Source organism: Crinia signifera, chromosome 8 (genome assembly GCF_055691185.1).
Source record: "Crinia signifera chromosome 8, ASM5569118v1, whole genome shotgun sequence".
In the NCBI taxonomy this organism is placed as follows: Eukaryota; Metazoa; Chordata; class Amphibia; order Anura; family Myobatrachidae; genus Crinia; species Crinia signifera.
The window spans coordinates 158,556,854-158,581,274 of NC_139224.1; the positions used below are offsets into that span (position 1 = coordinate 158,556,854).

The 24,421-nt window shown below is 44.3% G+C and overlaps 1 protein-coding gene across 1 annotated transcript; it reads left to right on the forward strand.

Moving 5' to 3' along the window:
* LOC146026681 (G-protein coupled receptor 54-like) lies at positions 1-24,421 on the forward strand. The gene is made up of 5 exons (XM_083157528.1): positions 1-692; positions 14,787-14,911; positions 19,272-19,407; positions 21,257-21,495; positions 23,729-24,421. The coding sequence occupies exons 1-5, from the start codon at positions 443-445 to the stop codon at positions 24,101-24,103; spliced, it is 1,125 nt and encodes a 374-aa protein (XP_083013654.1). The 5' UTR covers positions 1-442; the 3' UTR covers positions 24,104-24,421.

Genomic DNA, 24,421 nt, shown 5'->3' on the forward strand with positions numbered 1-24,421 from the left:
TGATATAAATGTGACATTACTGATGTCTCTCTGTGCTAAACAATGGAATAATGGAAGCAGCCAGTCCCCACCCAAACTGATTGGCCATTTAGCCTCCGCTGGTGACGTGCCCACAGTACACATCGGGATAAGGGGGGGCTGTATCCTCTGGCTTCTCAGATTCCACGTGTGACTGTGCCCCACTATAAAGCCGGGGGATCACCATGTATCATCATATAGTACACAGCATGGGCAGCACAGAGGAGGCAGCTGCAGCCTGTTACAGGGAAGTGGATACAATGTTGCAGTAAATACAATAGTGGAAGTGGATACAATGTTGCAGTCGCTGCGCTCTTTGTAAATTCCATTCTACAAAGCAAGTGTTCTGCCGAATCGCACCGGGAGCAGTAGAGGGAGTCCCAGCAGCAAGGTGACCCGCTCCGGGGGTGTTCTCTGTCTGTGGATGGAGCTGGAGGAGATGTTGAACTTTTCATGGGAGTACGAGAACGGCAGCTTCCCTGGGAACTGGAGTCTGAGCAACGATTCGCTGGCGAACCGTACCGATGCCGGTTCGCCGCCGTTTCTGACTGACGCTTGGCTGGTACCTCTGTTCTTTGCGCTGATCATGCTGGTGGGACTGATCGGGAACTCGCTGGTCATATATGTCATCTCCAAGCACAGGCAGATGAGGACGGCCACCAACTTCTACATTGGTAAGTGACCCACAGGTGGGGGCAGGAGAGGGCTATTAGAGGACGACCCCCCCCCCCCCCCCCATACATTGGAAAGTGACCCACAGGTGGGGCAGGAGAGGGCTATTAGAGGACGACCCCCCCCCCCATACATTGGAAAGTGACCCACAGGTGGGGGCAGGAGAGGGCTATTAGAGGACGACCCCCCCCCCCCCCCCCCCCATACATTGGAAAGTGACCCACAGGTGGGGGCAGGAGAGGGCTATTAGAGGATCCCCCCCCCCCTCCTCCATACATTGGAAAGTGACCCACAGGTGTGGTAGGAGAGGGCTATTAGAGGACGACCCCCTCCCCCATACATTGGAAAGTGACCCACAGGTGGGGGCAGGAGAGGGCTATTAGAGGACCCCCCCCCTCCCCCATACATTGGAAAGTGACCCACAGGTGTGGTAGGAGAGGGCTATTAGAGGACGACCCCCTCCCCCATGCATTGGAAATTGACCCACAGGTGGGGGCAGGAGAGGGCTATTAGAGGACCCCCTCTCCCCCATACATTGGTAAGTGACCCACAGGTGGGGGCAGGAGAGGGCTATTAACCCCCCCCACACACACACACACACACACACACACATTGGTAAGTCACCCAGAGATGGAGGCAGGAAAGGACTATTAGATATCCCCCAACATTGGTAAGTAAGGTGGGGGCAGGAGTGGGCTAGTAGAGACCCCCCTACATTAGTAAGTCACCCACGGAAGAGGGCAGGAGTGGGCTATTAGAGACACCCCCCCCCCCACATTGGTAAGTCACCCACATGTGGGGGCAGGAGAGACTTATTAGAGACTCACCTCCTTAAGAGGTAAGTGACCCACTATATACTGTATATACCATACACGGGTACAATATAATGTATATACTACACACTGGTACAATATACTGTATATACCATACACTGGTATAATATACTGTATATACTATACGCTGGTATAATATACTGTATATACTATATGCTGGTATAATATACTGTATATACTATATGCTGGTATAATATACTGTATATACCATACACGGGTACAATATACTGTATATACCATACGCAGGTACAATACACTGTATATACCATACGCTGGTACAATATACTTTATATACAATGGGAAGCGGTCATCTATTAGAATGATCTTAGGTCTACAGTCATTAGGTCGACCCCACTAGGTCGACTGGCAGGAAGGTCGACCTGACTTAAGGTCGACATTGGCCACGGTCGACATGACTTAAGGTCGAATTTGCATAAAGGTCGACATGAGGAAGGTCGACTGGTCATAAGGTCGACATGAGATTTTTCACTGTTCATTGAGCCGACATGTGCCGAAAGGCAGTATTTCATGCCCTACCATCCACTAGGGCTTGGAGGAGGTTATCAAAGTGGCGAGCGAAGCAAGGGTCCGATTCTCATTGCCAACTGTGTCCATGTCGACTGTCGACATTCGGATAAAAAAAACCAGTGAAAAACCCATGTCGGCCTTATGACCAGTCGACCTTACTCATGTCGACCTTTATGCAAATTCGACCTTAAGTCATGTCGACATTGGCCCAATGTCGACCTTAAATCAGGTCGACCTTCCAGCCAGTCGACCTAATGACTGTAGACCTAAGTTCATTATGACAGATGTACCGATTCCGATACTATACACGGGTATAATATACTGTGTATATATACCATACGTAGGAACAATATACTGTATATACTATACACGGGTATAATATACTGTATATACCATATGCAGGAACAATATACTGTATATACCATACACGGGTATAATATAATGTATATACTATACCCTGGTATAATATAATGTGTATATACTATACACTGGTATAATATACTGTATATACTATACGCTGGTATAATATACTGTATATACTATATGCTGGTATAATATACTGTATATACTATATGCTGGTATAATATACTGTATATACTATATGCTGGTACAATATACTGTATATACTATACACTGGTATAATATACTGTATATACTATACGCTGGTATAATATACTGTATATACTTTATGCTGGTATAATATACTGTATATACTATACACTGGTATAATATACTGTATATACTATACACTGGTATAATATACTGTATATACTTTATGCTGGTATAATATACTGTATATACTATACGCTGGTATAATATACTGTATATACTATACGCTGGTATAATATACTGTATATACTATATGCTGGTATAATATACTGTATATACTATATGCTGGTATAATATACTGTATATACCATACACGGGTACAATATACTGTATATACTATATGCTGGTATAATATACTGTATATACTTTATGCTGGTATAATATACTGTATATACTATATGCTGGTATAATATACTGTATATACTATACGCTGGTATAATATACTGTATATACTATATGCTGGTATAATATACTGTATATACTATATGCTGGTATAATATACTGTATATACTATACGCTGGTATAATATACTGTATATACTATATGCTGGTATAATATACTGTATATACCATACACGGGTACAATATACTGTATATACTATATGCTGGTATAATATACTGTATATACTATATGCTGGTATAATATACTGTATATACTATACGCTGGTACAATATACTGTATATACTATACGCTGGTATAATATACTGTATATACTATACACTGGTACAATATACTGTATATACTATATGCTGGTATAATATACTGTATATACTATATGCTGGTATAATATACTGTATATACTATACACTGGTACAATATACTGTATATACTATATGCTGGTATAATATACTGTATATACTATATGCTGGTATAATATACTGTATATACTATACGCTGGTATAATATACTGTATATACTATACGCTGGTATAATATACTGTATATACTATACACTGGTACAATATACTGTATATACTATATGCTGGTATAATATACTGTATATACTATATGCTGGTATAATATACTGTATATACTTTATGCTGGTATAATATACTGTATATACTTTATGCTGGTATAATATACTGTATATACTATACGCTGGTATAATATACTGTATATACTTTATGCTGGTATAATATACTGTATATACTATACACTGGTACAATATACTGTATATACTTTATGCTGGTACAATATACTGTATATACTTTATGCTGGTATAATATACTGTATATACTATACGCTGGTATAATATACTGTATATACTATACACTGGTATAATATACTGTATATACTATACGCTGGTATAATATACTGTATATACTTTATGCTGGTATAATATACTGTATATACTATACGCTGGTATAATATACTGTATATACTTTATGCTGGTATAAAATACTGTATATACTATACGCTGGTATAATATACTGTATATACTATACACTGGTATAATATACTGTATATACTATACGCTGGTATAATATACTGTATATACTATACGCTGGTATAATATACTGTATATACTATACGCTGGTATAATATACTGTATATACTATACACTGGTATAATATACTGTATATACTTTATGCTGGTATAATATACTGTATATACTATACGCTGGTATAATATACTGTATATACTATACGCTGGTATAATATACTGTATATACTATACGCTGGTATAATATACTGTATATACTTTATGCTGGTACAATATACTGTATATACTATACGCTGGTATAATATACTGTATATACTATACGCTGGTATAATATACTGTATATACTATACGCTGGTATAATATACTGTATATACTATACGCTGGTATAATATACTGTATATACTATACGCTGGTATAATATTCTGTATATACTATATGCTGGTATAATATACTGTATACACTATACGCTGGTATAATATACTGTATATACTACACACTGGTATAATATACTGTATATACTTTATGCTGGTATAATATACTGTATATACTATACGCTGGTATAATATACTGTATATACTTTATGCTGGTACAATATACTGTATATACTATACGCTGGTATAATATACTGTATATACTATACACTGGTATAATATACTGTATATACTTTATGCTGGTATAATATACTGTATATACTATACGCTGGTATAATATACTGTATATACTATATGCTGGTATAATATACGGTATATACTATATGCTGGTACAATATACTGTATATACCATACACGGGTATAATATAATGTGTATATACTATATGCTGGTACAATATACTGTATATACTATACGCTGGTATAATATAATGTGTATATACTATACGCTGGTATAATATACTGTATATACTGTACACTGGTATAATATACTGTATATTCTATACGCTGGTATAATATACTGTATAGACTATACGCTGGTATAATATACTGTATATACTGTACACTGGTATAATATACTGTATATACTATACGCTGGTATAATATACTGTATATACTGTACACTGGTATAATATACTGTATATACTATACGCTGGTATAATATACTGTATATACTGTACACTGGTATAATATACTGTATATACTATACGCTGGTATAATATACTGTATAGACTATACGCTGGTATAATATACTGTATATACTGTACACTGGTATAATATACTGTATAGACTATACGCTGGTATAATATACTGTATATACTGTACACTGGTATAATATACTGTATAGACTATACGCTGGTATAATATACTGTATATACTGTACACTGGTATAATATACTGTATAGACTATACGCTGGTATAATATACTGTATATACTGTACACTGGTATAATATACTGTATATACTATACGCTGGTATAATATACTGTATATACTATACGCTGGTATAATATACTGTATATACTATACGCTAGTATAATATACTGTATATACTATACGCTGGTATAATATACTGCATATACTATATGCTGGTATAATATACTGTATATACCATACACTGGTATAATATAATGTGTATATACTATACGCTGGTATAATATACTGTATATACTATATGCTGGTATAATATACTGTATACACCATACACTGGTATAATATAATGTGTATATACTATACGCTGGATAATATACTGTATATACTATATGCTGGTATAATATACTGTATATACTATATGCAGAGAGCCGGGCGAGACGCAGACCGCGGGTAACTATAGCCCCGCTGCCCCCCCGGCGGCGCCCCCAATTTCTCTGCGCCCCCCCGCTACCGCGGGGGCTGCGGAGCTATAGTTACGCCACTGACTGGTATAATATAATGTGTATATACTATACGCTGCTATAATATACTGTATATACTATACATTGGTATAATATAATGTGTATATATTATACACTGGTGTAATATACTGTATATACTATACGCTGGTATAATATACTGTATATACCATACACTAGTATAATATAATGTGTATATACTATACGCTGGTATAATATACTGTATATACTATACACTGGTATAATATAATGTGTATATACTATACGCTGGTATAATATACTGTATATACTATACTCTGGTACAATATACTGTATATACTACACGCTGGTATAATAAACTGTAAATGCTACTTGGCATTTGGGGTGGTGCCAGCTGTTTTCTGGGAGTGTCAGGGGAGAGGCAGGCGTGCCCAGGCGGAGGGGAGGGCGTGTGACGTCAGCACCAGCCCTGATCCAACTGCTTCTATTGCAGCCGCTGAGTAAGTCCTGAGCTACGCACACACTGGGAAATCATCCGATGGTGAGCGGCCTGCTCCAGGATTGGAGGATAATCGCCGATCCAGTTATTGGCAGGCTCAGGGGTATCACTCTGGCTAGGTGGCGATTACCCGATGGCAGGGTTTTGCAATTTAGTAAATCCCATCTTAGTAAATGTACCCCTTTAATGGGGAATAGTAACAGTGCGCCACCAGAAGCGCGGAGCGAAGCGAGCCCGCGGGGGTAAACATTTCCACTGATGGTAGTGACATATTAACAAACATACAAGGTGCGACCGAACAAATTCATATTGACCGTTTGTTTTGACCTTTTGACCCTGCCAACCTTTTTACCTGTCCACTTATTTCCTGTTGAGCATTTGGTAGCAACGTAAACAAAATAGATTTTCTATACCACACGTATCCAAACAATGATCATTATTTTATGTTACCTATTATACATAACGCTAAATACCTCCCAACTGTCCCGATTTTTGGGGTACAGTCCAGTTTTTGGGGCTGTCCCGTGTCCGTCCCAGGTCAGGAAGTGTCCCGTGGTGGTCGGGATCGGTTGGGAGTCTTCCCTGCATACAGCTGTTCAGCAGAGGGACGGAACCATGGGCAGCAACTTACACAGCACTGGCCATTTTCCCAGGCCACGCCCCTTTTCCCCATCCCGATCCTCAGTATTTGAGAGTTGGGAGGTATGAATCTCATATGTTGCATGTATGACATTGTATTCATTTACCAACAGAATATCACTGAATGTACCGTATACTGTAGCTGGGTATTTCTGTGCCTTCTAGATTTCATCACCAAAATCAGGGAATGATCTGTCCCCGGGGGCTCTGTTGGCTGCCGATGTTATATTAGCCAGAAGCTGATTGTGACACTACCATAGAGACTTATCACAAATGAATGACACAAAAATAATGACAGCTCTTGTGGAAAAGCCCCAGGACTGACAGACGTGTTGCATAGTTGCACTGAAACATCTAAAACATGAAATCAATTTCTAAAATGTATAGAACAAAGCAATATTGAAATGACACATTGGGGGTTATTCTTGTTGATTCGCTCGGATTCGAATTTGCACCCTTGCTAGTCAACCAGAACCTGCCCTGTTAATGGTGTTACCCCGCCCCCCAACACCCCCTTGCAGGCCGCCCCCAACCCCCCCCCCCCCCCCCCTCGCACATAAACATCTATTCGCATGCCAGGGGAACCTCCTACATCTTTTGACCATCGTAAGATGTGATGCGTGCACGCATATATATAAAGTGTCTCTCAGGTCACTTATATATGGGTGCACATTCAGGAGGAAATGGGCGGGCAGCCATCCTGCCCCGGCACCCACGTCACCCATCAATTTCCATGGGAATGCCCAGGGTTTACAAGGGAATGCCCATGGAATGTGTGTTCCCATGGGCATGATTATCCGCCACTGCCCCCCACCCATAGTCTTGGGTGCGTGCACCCGGCGAACAGTCTGTTAGTAACATAGTAATTAGTTAGTAACATAGTAATTAGTTAGTAACATAGTAATTTAGGTTGAAAAAAGACGTTAGTCCATCGAGTTGAACCTATTTAATTGTCTATTTGCCTAGACAATAACTATATCGTTCCCTTTATGTCCATAAATGAATCCGGTTTTATTTTAAACTCCTTTACTGTGTTTTCCGTCACCACATTTTCCGGCAAAGGGTTCCAGTACTTTACCGCTCTCACGGCGAAGAAACCTCTTCTCAATTCCGTATGGAATTTTGTCTCTTTAATTCTTAGTGCATGCCCACGTGTCCTAAGTACATCCTTGTTACTGAATAAAGGTCCATACAAACTGGGCGACTATGACCAGCGTGTATGGACAGCGATGATCACGTTCATCGCTGTGGGGAAAGGCGCTCAGTGCATACACACTGAGCGGCTTTCCCCCTGCCTGGCGCTGACGGAGGGGGGAGGACAGCATTGCGTAGCGGAGCGCTATACAAAGCTGTCCTGAAAGCCGCTCATCTGCTTGTATAACCAGCAGATGAATGGCTTTCCTGGCGATGTTGCGCGAGTGCTCATGAGCCGAAAGCTGCTCAAACCTGCTGTTTTGAGTGACTTTCAGCTCAAAGTCGCCCAGTGTGTATGGGCCTTAAGTCATCTCCAAGCTCCTTATGTTCGTCGTGGCCACACACATCCAGTGTATTTCCCCCTTCCCCAGAAATGCAGCTGCGCATACAAACATCGTCGTGAGAATGAACGCCGTCTGCGAACGGATCAGAACAAGGTCCATTATTTATTGTATATGTGGTACATCTGTATTGTAAGACACATACATTCCTAAAACAGGGCTCTAAATGTATGCTACAGTTAAACAAATACATAGTTAATACTGTTACATTAAATGCTAGTGTTTATCGTACAGTGCTAGTGTTTATCGTACAGTGCTAGTGTTTATCGTACAGTGCTAGTGTTTATCGTACAGTTCTAGTGTTTATCGTACAATTCTAGTGTTTATCGTACAGTTCTAGTGTTTATCGTACAGTTCTAGTGTTTATCGTACAGTTCTAGTGTTTATTGTACAGTTCTAGTGTTTATTGTACAGTTCTAGTGATTATCGTACAGTTCTAGTGTTTATTGTACAGTTCTAGTGTTTATTGTACAGTGCTAGTGTTTATCGTACAGTTCTAGTGTTTATCGTACAGTGCTAGTGTTTATCGTACAGTTCTAGTGTTTATCGTACAGTGCTAGTGTTTATCGTACAGTTCTAGTGTTTATCGTACAGTGCTAGTGTTTATCGTACAGTTCTAGTGTTTATCGTACAGTTCTAGTGTTTATCGTACAGTGCTAGTGTTTATCGTACAGTGCTAGCGTTTATCGTACAGTGCTAGTGTTTATCGTACAGTTCTAGTGTTTATCGTACAGTTCTAGTGTTTATCGTACAGTGCTAGTGTTTATCATACAGTTCTAGTGTTTATCGTACAATGCTAGTGTTTATCGTACAGTTCTAGTGTTTATCGTACAGTGCTAGTGTTTATCGTACAGTTCTAGTGTTTATCGTACAGTTTTAGTGTTTATCGTACAGTTCTAGTGTTTATTGTACAGTTCTAGTGTTTATCGTACAGTTCTAGTGTTTCTCGTACAGTGCTAGTGTTTATCGTACAGTTCTAGTGTTTATCGTACAGTTCTAGTGTTTATTGTACAGTTCTAGTGTTTATCGTACAGTTCTAGTGTTTATCGTACAGTTCTAGTGTTTATTGTACAGTTCTAGTGTTTATCGTACAGTGCCTGGAGAAGGGAAGTTTTGCTCATTAACTACATCCATCATTGATAACATTCACACCACTGACAGGGGAAGGGAATAGCATTGATTGTCACATTACAAAGGCACCTGGCAGGTAGGGATGGAGGACATAGAGTGGAAGCCAGGAATTCCAACAGAGGTCTGGTAAGTATACATACTTTCCCCCTGCCCCACTTCAACCCTCCCTGCCAGTGCCTAACCCTAACTTCTGCACCCCACCACCTAAACCTAACCCTCCTCACCTCGCAGCCTAACCCTAATCCCCCTTCTAAGTGCCTAACTCAGTGGCTCCCACATGTTTTTGAATCACAGCGCCCCTGAGTATCAGATTTTGGCCATAAATAGTTTGAATTGGTCATCGACCGTCAATCCAGGGCACCCCTGCAAGTACCCCAAAGCCCCCCAGGAGGCCACGGCACAGTTTGGGAACCATCCCTCCCCCCAGCATTACCTTACTATGGCCCTTATTCAGATCTGTGCGGCCGGAGCCGCACACGGTGCTCCGGCCGCACAAACCAATCCCCGCCCACGATACGGATCGCCACGGCCGTCCGTACACGGACGGCTGGCGATCCGCAAGAAAATGGTGGGGCGTACGCCTCCACCATGGTGGGAGCTGCCCCCTGCATTCGATGGTCGGCGACCATCGAAGGCAGGGCCGCACGCCCCACCAGGTCCCGCAAGCTGAGACCACACGGACAATCGTCCGTGTGATAGCTTGTATGGGGGCTGAGAGCTGACATCCGGCGACGTCAGCTTTCCGCCCCCATCACTGGCGTCATACCCTCATTAGCATGCATACGCCCCGCGTTTGCATGGGAACGCCCATGAAACGCGGGGCGTATGCATAGGGAAATGAGGGTATGAAGCCCCTCACGCCCCTATACGCCCCCTTTGCGGCGGACGAACTACGTCTGCGGCGAATTGGGCTGCACATGCGCAGATTGACCTCTGCGCATGTGCAGACTGAAAACATCGGCGGTACGGCCGCACGCGGCCCGTACCGCACGATTCAGAATAAGGGCCTATATCTCTCCTCCCAGCCTAACATTAACACCCCCCCCCCCTCCAGACACACACACAGCCTATTCCTAAGCCCCCCCTAACCTACCCTGGTTTTTTTACATTTGACACCCTAACATCGGTATAGTGAACACCAGCAAACTGTCTGGATATATTAGGCAGTAATTTAACACTTAATTCCTCAAGTTGATGTGTTGGAAACACGAAATGTGGGTAAGGATCTGAGCATCTTGGCAATGGCCAAATTGTGATAGTTAGACACCTGGGTTTCAGCACCTCCAAAACGGCATCCATTTGCAGGCCAGCGGGAACATTTGGCATCCAGGGGGTGGGGGGGCATTCGTGCGGGCAGCGTTAGTTGCCTCGCAAGACAGCGAAATACCGCTGCATTGAGAGTCAACCAGAGTGAGGGCCTATTTTCAGCAGGAAGCAGTCAGTACGCGCTACAGTACGAATGAAATCTAGTTCTGCTTGTAAAAAAATAAAATAATTAAAAGTTTACATTTGTTTACCCTTGGTAACCTACTTGCTGTACAGAATTAAAGGGGAATTGATGTCTCTGGCATGGCATTCCATGGTGTAACATTTTAAAGTAAATCATTTATTTGGCAATAGATAATCCATGTTGTAAATTATATGCTGCCCCCGATACGACCACTAGGTGGCGCTGAAGAACAAGTTTTGGTATAAGCAAAAAAATTTTTTTTATTATTTGAATAATATTTATATAAAAGTGTCACTAATACATGTGTAACTTCTAAATTCTGATATTATTTCTCATTATTGCACCCCCAGAAGTAAGTGATATCAATGTTGACAAGGTGAACAGTGATATCAACATGGTTAAAAATGTCGACACCATTAACTCCTGCAAAATGGTGACACGGGCAGAATGCCAACATCAGAAATGAGGACACTGTCATAATTTGATGTGCGAATAGTTTACATGATTGCGGCACGATTTACACTTTCGTGCCTGCAGTTTTGCATAACAACTTCCTTGTAACAATTCAGTTACCCAAAGGCACAGACTCCATTTATAGTGCCGAACGCCCCACGAGATGGGGGAAATGTTGGCAATTTCAGGAGTTGCTGCGCAATTATAGTCTCACCCGCTGCTTTCTGGTAATATGACAGCAAGGAGTGCGGAAGAGATTACACACAATCTTCATGTCCAAAATGCACTTACATAAGTGGAAATTCCATGAATCTCTATTTTCTGCTGTCACAAATTTGTGCAAGGATCACAATGTCAGAAAAATGTACAGCAACAGCACGGAGATAATGGTTTAACTATGCTCCAATTGTTATAAAGCAATTCAAGGCTGTACATGAAGTACAGAACATACTGTGGTTAGTGTGGAGGGGACATGTGTATATGAGGATATGTCTTACGCTCTTCTGCCTGGAGGATGCAACTTGCTGTTCACCCATTCCCCACATGTGCTGTCCATGGTGCTGACGGACAGTAGACAGTTCCTCATATTTAATACAGTAATTACTCCAATACAGATTTTTCCCCTCCTAGGTCAGTCGCCTCTGATCACCTACTCTCACTCCTGCCTGCCTACTACTGCACCCCCCTGCCCTATTCAGACTTCCTGCCAGCCTCTACCTCTACAAATATGCATCCAAGACTCCAGGCATTTACAAACTATGGCCCTCCAGCTGTTGTGAAACTACAAGTCCCATCATGCCTTGCCACAGTTTTAGCATTCCCTAATAGCAAGACTTTGGAAAGGCATGATGGGACTTGTAGTTTCACAACAGCTGGCGGGCCATAGTTTGGACATGCCTGTTCTACAACATAAAAAATGAACTCTAACAATTATCAGTAATAAAATTGAGGGCCGGATGTATTAAGCTTCAAAAAGTGATAACAGAGAGTGATAAACAGCTAGCCAATCAGTTCCTAACTGCCATGTTACAGTCTGCGTTTGAAAAATGACAGGTAGGAGCGGATTGGCTGGTTGTTTTTTCACTCTCCACTTTATCACTATTTGAAGCTTGATACATATGGTCCTTAAACACCACATGATAATAGGAATTCATAGATCTTAGTTCAATATATTGGTAAAGATACTGTATAAGTAAAGGCGAACATCCACTAGAGCAATATGGGCACTTTTTTTGCGATTCCGACACATTGTTGCGACGGATTGCGTGAAGAGTGTCATATCGCATGTCCTTTTCTTGCGATCCGAGGTGCATTCCCATGCGCCTCGTAATCACAGATCAGAAGGGGCTGCCATGAGTATTTGTTGCAGACATTAGCCTGTGCTGGAACCGCATACAATACACTGTAAGCAAAAGGAGCGCATACGATGTATTGTATGCGATCCAGCCAATGTGAGTCGCCGGGTGAGTTGACGGGGTATCGCATGCTAGATACCGCATGTAATACCTTCCACTAGTGCATGGCCACATGGCTAAAACTTTTGCAGGGCATGCTGGGATGTGTAGTTTAGCACTAGCTGGAGGGCCAAAGGTTCCCATGTGAAATTTGGATTTGGGAATGGATTAATGCGCTGAGGGCGACCTGGAACTATACAGTTAATATGTCACCACACATATAATGCATACAATCAAAGAAAAAAGATACTGACAGTTTTCAGGCGCTCCTCACTGTCAGTTTGTCTCTGTGTCCAATAAGTTTTACTGGTATCTCTCAATGTAAAAAGAGAAAAGAGACCATACACAGTGTAATACCATCACATTCTAGGTGAACCAAAACAAGAATTCCCAAATGAGGAACCGTACCCTATGTAGTTGTCCACTTATTTTAAGTAGACACCAAAGGCTCAATGGGGGGGGGGGGGGGGGGAATGAATCATCTGAAACAATCCTCTTTCTCTTTTTACATGTACATTGAGAGATACCAGTAAAACTTTATTGGACATAGAGACAAATTGAGAGTGAGGAGCGCCTGAGAACTGTCAGTATCTTTTTTTCTGTGGCCAAAGGTTCCCGTTCCCTACACTAGTGGATGGAGGCCTTGTCACAGGCAGCGTCAATGCATCTCTGAAACTGGTGGTCCCTAATGCTGCCTAACTCTATTCAGCACCTCTGTCTACTTAATAACTGTCCCCATTCACCCTCCCGGTTACTCTCCTCGATCTTAAGGTCCACATACACTGGCCAATTTTGCTCAGTGCGTATGGACAACGATAATGGGGAATATCGCTGGGCTGAACATCACTCAGTGTATACACACTAAGCGATTCTGCCGGGGGTGGACGACTTTCCATAGCAGGATGATATGGATAGCCGCCTACCCCGTCACTCATCTACTGGTTATACCAGCGGATGAGCTGCAGCCACCAGCATGATGCAGGAGAGCATATCAGCGCTCACCACTTATCACTGGCCTGTGTACGGGCCTTTAGATTGTAAGCTATCATGGGGAGTTCCATCTTCTATTGTCCTTTCCTGGTACTGTCTCTCTATACCATCTCTACTCTTCTGGCCAGTGACTATGAACCTGTCTGTCCATCCGCTCAGTTGGTACCGGCTTATGGAGTACTGTTTGCTGCTCCCTCGCCACCCCTTACCCGAGTGTGCCCATACTTTCGATTATCACCCAGAATCAGTGAATTTCTCTATCCTTTGGTTGTTATCACTGTGTTTAATGCTATCCCACGTATTTATGTAATTGTGCTCTTATTACTGTACAGCCCTTGGATATATGGTGGTGCCCTAAAAAACAATAGTTCATAATAAAGTATACTGCAACAGCCCGCACTACAGGTAAGAAGACAGCGGGTATGATGCCCAGACAGTGTGATGCTTGGCTGCTGTGTAACAGGAGATCCTGGGCATTGTGCCAATGCATGGGTAGGCAGTCTATAATGACATCATAGATAACATATGCAAATGCCAGCTCAGGTATGGATGGTATCCCAAGAGCTGGAGACTTGTGTGACCGCTGACACTGTAATGCCTTGTTGCAGTCGCCTTACAATGGACGCCCAGTCTCCAGTTCCCAACCACACAACGCGGAGACCCAGTGTGTGTGCAGGGATGGCAGGACCCCTGAGGATCACATTTATGGTAACTCTCTGTCTCTCTGTACCCCCAGCTAATCTGGCCTCCACGGACATCATGTTCCTAGTGTGCTGCGTGCCATTCACTGCAACGCTTTACCCTCTGCCCAGCTGGGTGTTCGGAGACTTCATGTGCAAGTTCGTGGCCTACTTACAGCAGGTACATGCCAGGGGGTATGGGGGGGGGGGGGGGAGCTAAATCGTACATGCCACCTGGGTGGCTCTGACCCTGGTTCATGTTTGTAAGAAAAGCACAAAACTTTGTGTCTGGATTGAACCATGTTCATTCCACAGGGGAGCGCATCCATTTTTTTTCTGTGCGGGGTAAATACTGGCTGCTTTTGCATGTACTGTAACCCACAAATGTTTTTACACTGCATTTTAGATTTCAGCTTGAACGTACCCCACCCAATTCTAACTCACTCTGCACCTGTTACATCTGCCCCTTCTGCAGTGCAGTATGGATTTGCTTGCTTTTCTGCCTTATAAACATGAATCATGTGTGCGCATAAACACCCAGAAGCAAAATAAATGCATGCAAGACGGTTCTGAAACACTCATTTGACCTACTGAAGTCAATACACAAAATGTTGAGTGAAACTCTTGTACCTACCTAGCTACAATGCCAGCAGGCTGTTGGTAGCTATAGTTGTCGGGGAATGTGTCTCTGTATACACCGCACTGCCTGGAGTAACTGCCTAGCGCATGATTGGGCACAACTGCATTTGGAATTGCGATCTTCTAGACTTCGGAATGCTATTGAAACTGCTGCCCAGAAAAGTTGATAGATGCCCAAAATACGGCAAAATACATCGTTTTCCCCCAGCACACTGAATGACATCAGTAACCAGACTTAGAACGGTATAACAGGGTTTTTACCTCATTTTGATATGCAGGAAAACCCACACACCCGGCCTTCGCTGCGGTGGGGGGCTGGCGATATCCCGTAGAAGCCTATGGGCTTCTTATTGCGACCCACGCCATCCCGCTCCACCACCCACGCACACGGCCGCCCCCTCACCTGGGTCTGGACAGCAGACTGCTGTGCTGCCCGGAGCAGTGACCTCCTCCTCCCTAGCCCCTACATCCCCTTCCGGTTGCAGGGAGGAGGAGGCGGAGCCTGCCCTGCAGCAGCAGCATCAGCCAGGTAATGGAGGGAGGGGGGCCACTGGGGACCCGATGCACATCGTCTGCGCAACACAAAGAGCAGCTCTTAATGCAAGACCTGTCCTTTGCAATAATTATCGCATATGTTAGTGCATATGCGATAATTATCTATGCGGTAGCCGGCGATGTGCGGTGGGGAGGGGTGACGGATCTTAGTGCATCCCGCCCTTAACCAACGTTGCTGTGAGAGATCCTCAAAATATCCGCTAAAAATGCCCACACCGCCCACAGCGACTGTTCTTTTAGTATAAATAAATACAGATACAGCCAAGTCAATTCATTGTGAGCGGCGCTGGCATTTTTAGCAGTTATTTTGAGGATCGCTTACAGCCTTGGCACTGAGGGGGTGATTCTTGTTGGTTTGCAAAAGCAAACTCCTTCTTTAAAGGACACAACTGTGCTGCACTGCAGGTGGGGCAGATGTAACATGTGCAGAGAGAGTTAGATTTGGGTGAGTTATTTTGTTTCTGTGCAGGGTAAATACTGGCTGCTTTATTCTTACACTGTAATTTAGATTTCAGTTTGAACACACCCCCACCCAAATCTAATTCTCTCTGCACATGTTACATCTGCCCCACCTGCAGTGCACATGGTTGTGTCCATTAAAGAAAGAGTTTGCTTTTGCAAACCAACCAGAATCACCCCCTGAAAGGGTTGATCAAAAAAAGTTTGCTTGGCAATTTTCACACCTATTTTGACAAATCCCCTTTGCCCTCAAATGCCCTACACTACATGGTAATAAAATTCAGAGATATTGGTTACATATATTTGGGTAATTCTATGATTAATTCTAAACTAAAAATGCGGTAAAAACCCTGTTATCGGGGTTTTTACCGCATTTTGGGATGCTCTAAGCATCCCCCGGTGGGGGGCATCGCCAGAAAAATCTGGCGATGCCTCATAGAAGCCTATGGGCTTTCACCACAACCCACCGCCACCCACGCCGACCCCCTGCCACTCCACACTGACCCCCGCCGCCCCACACCGACACCCCCCCCCCCCCCCCCTGTGTCCGGGCAGTACAGAGCTGTGCTGCCCCGGACCTGTGACCTCCTCCCTGCACTATGATCCTCTTCCGGGTGCTGGGAGGAGGAGAGCCCGGCGCAGCAGCAGCGCCGGGTAAGGGAGGGAGGGGGGAGCCACCGGGACCTGCTGGGACCCGGCGACTCTCACCGCAAAGGACAGCTCTTAATGCAAGAGCTGTCCTTTGCCACAATTATCGCATATGTTAGAACATATGCAATAATTATGTATGCGATGGGTGGCAAAGGGGGGCGGAGCTGGGGTGCGATTGTTACAGAATAGCCCCCAAGCCCCATCAAGGCTTCTGTATTTTGGGGGAATCAAACCAAACTCATTCACAATCGTGTACATATATGCAGATTATAAGCGGAACATCGACAGCTTACCCTATCGTGTCATATTTCTCTATGTACTGATCGCAGCTGAAGGCAGATTTTTGCTGCCATTTCCCGTTATCTCTGACAAACGCTCCTTCCCTGTCAATCACTCTATAGTAAAGTACAATTGCAAAGGTACATTGGTGCATGTGCAGTGTGTAGCCTGCCGATCGCTTCGTGGCGTCAACATCGGCCATTGCATTCAGACATGAATTAGGCCCTTTCTGAAGTACAAGGAAACAGAGAACCCACTATAGTGGCCGCAGATACATCATAGTTATCAGAGGTGGCAGTGAGTAATCATGTTGAGAGTTTGAAAATGACGACATGGACCACAAGGAAAATGTTTACATTCACACATGTCGACATTGTTAAAATATCGACTTGGTTCAAAATGCCGACAGTACATTTTTTTGTGTTATTGTTCTGGCTGCGTCTAGGATCAGGCTAAAATATGCAAAAACATTCCTGTGTCGACATTATAACCAAAGCATTATTTGTGCTTGTTGACCTAGTGTCCATGTCGACATTCTGTTGACGTTTAATCCCACACCAAGCAGGGCATAGTCTCCATGGGGTTATGTGTTGGATATGATATCTGTGCAGGTGACTGACCACACACCATACACTCGTGTTCATTCCAGTCCTGTTTTCTCGCTCCTTTATCTCCCAGGTCATGTTTCCTCCTTATACCATTCCCTTTCATCTTCCCATCCATTTGTCATCTGTCCCACACTGATGTTGGGAACCTCAAAGTGAGTATTGTAAGAATGTGTGACGTTCTGTGACCGTGTGATGGGGGCAGTTTAGGATTATTTAGGATCATGTTTTCAATAATTCATGATTAGGTTCAGTACAAGCAAAGGAACTTCAGGAACATCTCAACAATTATTTTAGTAATTGTTGTGGCAGAATTACACCAGGAAAAGTGAAGTACAGATTCATGGTCCCTAGAGGTTCAGGTTCATGTGCGAATGTGCTGGGAACCCAATCAACCTGAATCAGGCCCCTAGTGCAGGGTTTGTGAAATCTGTACTATTAATAAAATCCTTTGTATGTATGTTGGCGATAAACTTAAACTACTCAACCAGTTGTGATTGGGGTTTATCTAAATTGTTCCTTGAGATCCTCCAAAACGTGGGGTTCAGTGCACAGAGGGATCTAATACCGATTGGCCAGTGCCTTTATGCCACTGCAGGGCTGCTGACATGGGTGGCGGCCATCTTGTGGTTTCTGGTTGTGACAGGATCCGTCTCCTTTCAGGATCCTGAGCAGCCAGCCAGAAGCCGTAAGATGGCCAAGGCCATAATACTGTATGTGACCGGGAAGTGAAATAAGTGTATTTCTGTCACAATCACAAGTTGAAGAGCCTGAGTTCTATATACCGGTATTAGGCATATTTCTACATTGAATTCCTTAACTATAATATAAATAATATTGGACTTTTTTTTACTGTAAATTGTAATAAATAAACATTTTTATATTTTTGACCTACGCCCCTCAATACGGATGCTCTGGATAATTTGTGCTTTATGAAGCAAGATGGCCGCTGGCCACCCGAGTCAGCACTGCAGTGTGTTCCCTCAACGCACTGCACCCTATGACACTCACTGGAGCCCATTTTCGCCAACCTGTGGCTCTCCAGAGGTTGTCAAACTACAAATCCCATCATGCCTTGCCACAGTTTTGCTATAAGGGAGTGTTAAAACTGTGGCGAGGCATGCTGGGATTTGTAGTGGAGAGCCACAGGTTGGCCTGTCCTGTTGTAGACTAATATATGCCCCTCCCATAGAACCAGGTGAATTGCCGGTTGGTTCGCTAATTGTCAAAGACCAATTAAATTATTTTTTACTCATGTGCTAACTTTGAGGATCTCCTGAAAACATGGAATGTTTGTAAAATTGGTGACACCAGAGATGTATTATGTAAGGACACAATGTCTTCATTACCCAGGTAACGGTGCAGGCCACCTGTATAACGCTGACAGCAATGAGCGCGGACCGATGCTACGCCACGCTATATCCACTGCGGTCGCTGCGACATCGCACGCCGAGAGTAGCCATGATTGTCAGCATCTGCATCTGGATAGGTAAGAACTGTTACCACTCTTTCTAATTGCAGAATACCACCCGGTATAAATCCTATTCCTGTCATTCCGCAGATCGGTGCATACACACTGTACAATTTTTTTGACCAATTTGGTTGAAAGACATTTCCATTGAACCCAGTGTCCTGGACGAAAGATGTTGACGAAAGATATTGATGACAGACAAACGAAGAATGATGATGCACATACCCGTCAGTTGTTCATCAAGATTGTTTGTCAACTGTGCGTGCAGCTCAATTTGGATATCTTTCAAAAAGAGCCTATAAACTGTAGCTAGATCTTTCGTCTTTCGTCAATATATTTCGTCAGCATCTTTCAGGACACTGGGTTCAATGGAAATGTCTTTCAACCAAACTGGTCAAAAAAATTGTACAGTGTGTATGCACCTTTACTGTCATAGTCGTAAAGTACTTGTAAATGGTTAGCGTTACTGCCTCATATCTTCACCACTGGCAAATATATGCATTTAAGTCTTCTCAGGAAGGACATGTGGCCCGCTAATTGCTGTGGAACTACACACCCCAGCAGCGGCGTAACTATCATATTTCGGCGCCCCCCGCCGATAATAAAACACCCCCCCCCCCCTCACCCCCCCCCCCCCTCCGGACGCCCATGCCCCCCCCCCCCCCCCCCCATGCCCCCGCATACTTACCTGTATTCGCTGCGCTGGTCCCGGCTCCCATCCTGATATGAAACACGGACCATCACAAAATGGCCGCCCCCATACAGCAGACAGTTTCAGAGAACTGGCTGCTATATGGGGCGGACATTTTATGATAGCCCGTCGCAATAGCAGAATGAAGCCAGGGAAGCCGGGACCACCGCAGCGAATATAGGTAACGCTGCGGGGAATGGGGCATTACAATAGCACCGCAGCCCCCCGGCGCCCGCACTTACCCAGCGCCTCCCCGTGACCGCGGGGGCTGCGGTGCTGTAGATACGCCACTGCACCCCAGCATCATACCTCTCAACTTTCTTAATTCCTGCAGCAGGACTCCTGGTAAGGGGCATGGCCTATCAAAAGGGGTGTGGTTTCACAGGGATGACATTCCCACAAGGGGCTGCAGCTCAGTCCAGAATTTAAAGAGGATATGAACCAACTGCCAGTGAGTTCTGGCCAGTGATGTTTGTCAGCGGTTGGTGTATCGCCACTATTTTAATTTTGGATCCACTCCTGTATCCGCCACTGGTTAGCATCATTCCGGGGCCACTATAAGGTAAAAGACTGGATATTCTATGATGTACGTCGCTCAAATCTCCAGTACCTCTACAACACGATCTTAACATGTATAGTTTGGAGCAGAGAAGGGAAAGGGGGGACATGATAGAAATCTTCAAATATATCAAGGGTTTTAACATAGTACAGGAGGGAATTTTTCTTCAAAGGAAAAAAGTAATAGAACACGAGGACATGCACTGAAACTGGAGGGAGGGAGGTTCAGGGGAAATGTTAGAAAGAATTACTTCACAGAAAGGGTAGTGGATAAGTGGAATAGCCTCCCATCAGAGGTGGTAGAGGCTAAGACAGTAGAACAATGTAAACATGCCTGGGATAGGCATATGAATATCCTTACAAAGAAATAAGGATTAAAAAGGGTAAAAAAAAGGGGCAGACTAGATGGGCCAAATGGTTCTTATCTGCCGTCAAAAATTATATGTTTCTATGTAACACAGCCCCCTAAATATTTGTGGGGGTGGAAGGTGTTAATTCTCTATCTGGCCCAGGCACCAAAAATCTGGATTCGGCCCTGACTGTATCGGCCCCCACTGCCTAAACTTGTTTTTGTGTGATATCAGAATCCTTGATGGTCTCCTCTTTTTTTATCAACAGGCTCTCTCCTGCTGTCCACGCCAATCATCCCTTATCAGAAGATCCAGAAGGGGTACTGGTACGGCCCGCGGACGTACTGCATAGAGCAGTTCCCGTCAGATGCGCTAAAGAAAGCCTGTATCCTGTACCAGTTTCTGGCGGTCTACCTGCTGCCGCTCCTGACCATTTGCTTGTGCTATTCATTAATGCTGAAGAGAGTGGGACAACCGGTAGTGGAGCCCATGGACAACAACTATCAGGTACATATCGTAAATCCATCAAAGTTTATGACTCCAGAAAAATAATTTACCCATTTGTATTTGTTCTTTATACTGACATCTTACACCACTGTCCTGAGCACAGCTCGGAGGCTTCGCATCTGGTCATACAGAACACGAGTTGACCAAACGTGAAAGACTGTAACATTCGATGCTCAACCTGAATGGCCAGATCTGAGGTGACATCACAATGAATGGATAATCACATGGTTGTTTTGCATCCCAACCTTCCATGCAGCGGCGTAGCTACGTTTTGGGCGCCCCCGCCGTTAGGGGGGGGGCGCCCCACCGCCGCCCATTCAAACCCCCCCAATCCCCCGCAGCCTTACCTTTCGCGCTGGTCCCGGCGGCTCCGTTCTTCTGCTGAGGACCACCCAAAATGGCCGCCCCCATACAGCAGACAGTTTCAGAGAACTGTATGCTATATGGGGGCGGCCATTTTGTGGTGGTCCTCAGCAGAAGAACGGAGCAGCCGGGACCAGCGAAATAGGTAAACCTGCGGGGGATTGGGGGGAGGTGTAACTATAGCACCGCAGCCCCCGGCACCCCCATATGCACAGCGCCCCCCGCGGTGGCGGGGGCTGCGGTGCTATAGTTACGCCGCTTCCATGGCATATTTATGTTTGACATGGCTGCGAATACGCATGGTGGTCGATTATCGGTACATTGCACATGTGTACAGTTTGCAGTACACATGTGTTAGTCCATCCTGCAATGTAATCCTGATACTATTTCTGTATGCATGTCGTTTGTAAGGGGATTGACAGGAAGTAGGCGTCTGGGGGGTGGAACCCGGACGTTTAGTGGGAGTGCTAAGAAAAGCAGTGGGCGTGCTGGAAAAATCGCTGGGAGTATCATATTAAGACATGCTGTTATCACTACAGATATATATAATCCATGTTTGAGGACTATTTATTACTATTGTCACTGTTCCCAACCCTGTCTTCCCCTATTACGTATGTTTGTCGATTAAGTTATCAATCATTGGCACTGTAAAAATATGGGCTTAAGGTGCCCATGCATCAGCAGGTTCCATCTCCCGATACTCCGTTCCGCCGACTGGATGTGCCAGTCAGCGGCCAGCAATATTTGGCAATCCGTCGGCGATCAGGGAAATCAATCATTCTAAAATTGGATTGGTTGATCAGGATTTTTATGTGTTTAATATCCCCAATCCCCCATCACGACCATCAGGGGATTGGGGGATTGCCCCAAGACAACGCTAGTGCATGGGCAGCTTAAGGCGCCGGAATTGTTCCATTTTGTGGACTCTCAATATGACGGGCTGCTTTATGTTTAGCATAGTTAATTGATTAGTTGGTTGGTTTCTATTTTTACATGTGTGACAGAGGAATGTAAAGTGTTAAGTACATGTAGGAGAATGAATTTATAACCAATAGTCACCTGTATAGTTACATATGTCTACACGTGATCCTGTCCTGAACAGCGCCATTCTCTAACATGACACCATCATCAGGAAAATGGGAATAAGCACCTAAATTGCTATAAAGCATCTCCCCCCCCCCCCCCCCCCCCTCTCTCCCTCTCCCTATGAGGGCTATATTTAACCCCTTCAGTGTTGTTGTTTTTTTCTAGGGAGTGGGCGAGTTTTTTCTGGGGAGCGCTCCCTAAAATAAAAACCACCACTGTGACCCCGGGTCCAGGCACCGCCGCTGAAGAGTCTATCAACGCTGCCCGGCCCTGCCCCCGGCAACATGCGGCGTGACGTTACAAGGTCACGCCGCACACAGCAGGGGGGGAGGGAGGCAGGGCCGGACAGCAGGAGCCGGGCAGCTGAGTGCGGCGCTGACCTCAACGTTCAGCTCAGCTTCGCTGCCCAGGAGAAGGGAGCGCAGGCAGTGGCACTCCCGAGAATTTCCCGGGTTTGCCGGTCTGCGCACTGGAGCAAAACCAGGAAAATTCTCGGGAGTGCCACTGAGACCACAGGGAGCTGTGAAGACAGAGATTGGAGGTCGGAGCAGATCGGGACTGGGGGTGGTGGAGAATTTATAGGCTAAAAACTGTCACAGCTCAAAGTGAAAGTACACTGCAGAAGCAGCCATTTTGACAGCCTTTTAACTCGTGGGTAATAATCAGTGTGATTCAGAGATGGAGGAATACCTCATTTTTTCTCAGTTGAGTGATCACCAATCAGGACCATTGCGAGTGTGAACTTATCCCATTGATTGAATGATATTATTTTGCTCTACACCAGGTCCAGTTACTGTCTGAGAGGACCATCGCTATGAGAAGCAAAATCTCCAAAATGGTGATTGTCATCGTCCTCCTCTTCACCATCTGCTGGGGACCTATTCAGCTCTTCAGCCTCTTTCAGGGCTTTTACCCAGGATTCCAAGCCAACTACGCAACGTACAAGATCAAGACCTGGGCCAACTGTATGTCCTACGCCAACTCGTCCATCAACCCCATCGTGTACGGATTCATGGGCGCCAGCTTCAGGAAATCCTTCAAGAAAGCTTTCCCTTTTATGTTCCGGAATAAAGTCAGGGACGGGAGCATCACGTCTGGAACGGTCAATAACGAAATGAAGTTTGTCGCTATGGAATCGACAAACAATGAGTTGAAGTAGCGGTGGTAGGGGCGGGGGTGGGGGTGGGTATTTATTACCATTGAATGGATGTTATCAGCAGAGATGACCTGATTTTGAATGATGGTGATGACAAATAATAGACTCGAGTGCGCTAACGCACTAAGGATTCAGAGACAGCCTGAATGTATCATTAAGATCAATTTCCTATTGTTGAGGAAATGTGATTCGCTTTCTCTATTGTTAGATTGTTCAAACCTCTTTGGGCCAATTCAGCTGGATTTTTACCATACAAACACGTCGGTTTTTACTGGAAGAAGTCTTGTGTCTCGTCTGTAATAAATCTCTATTTTGTATTAA

Excerpts from the sequence above, each read along its gene's own strand:
- LOC146026681 (XM_083157528.1), top strand. The coding sequence starts at position 443 with ATGGAGCTGGAGGAGATGTTGAACTTTTCATGGGAGTACGAGAACGGC. Across the intron at positions 19,408-21,256 it reads CAGCATCTGCATCTGGATAG|GCTCTCTCCTGCTGTCCACG; the intron begins GTAAGAACTGTT and ends TTTTATCAACAG. Across the intron at positions 21,496-23,728 it reads CCATGGACAACAACTATCAG|GTCCAGTTACTGTCTGAGAG; the intron begins GTACATATCGTA and ends GCTCTACACCAG.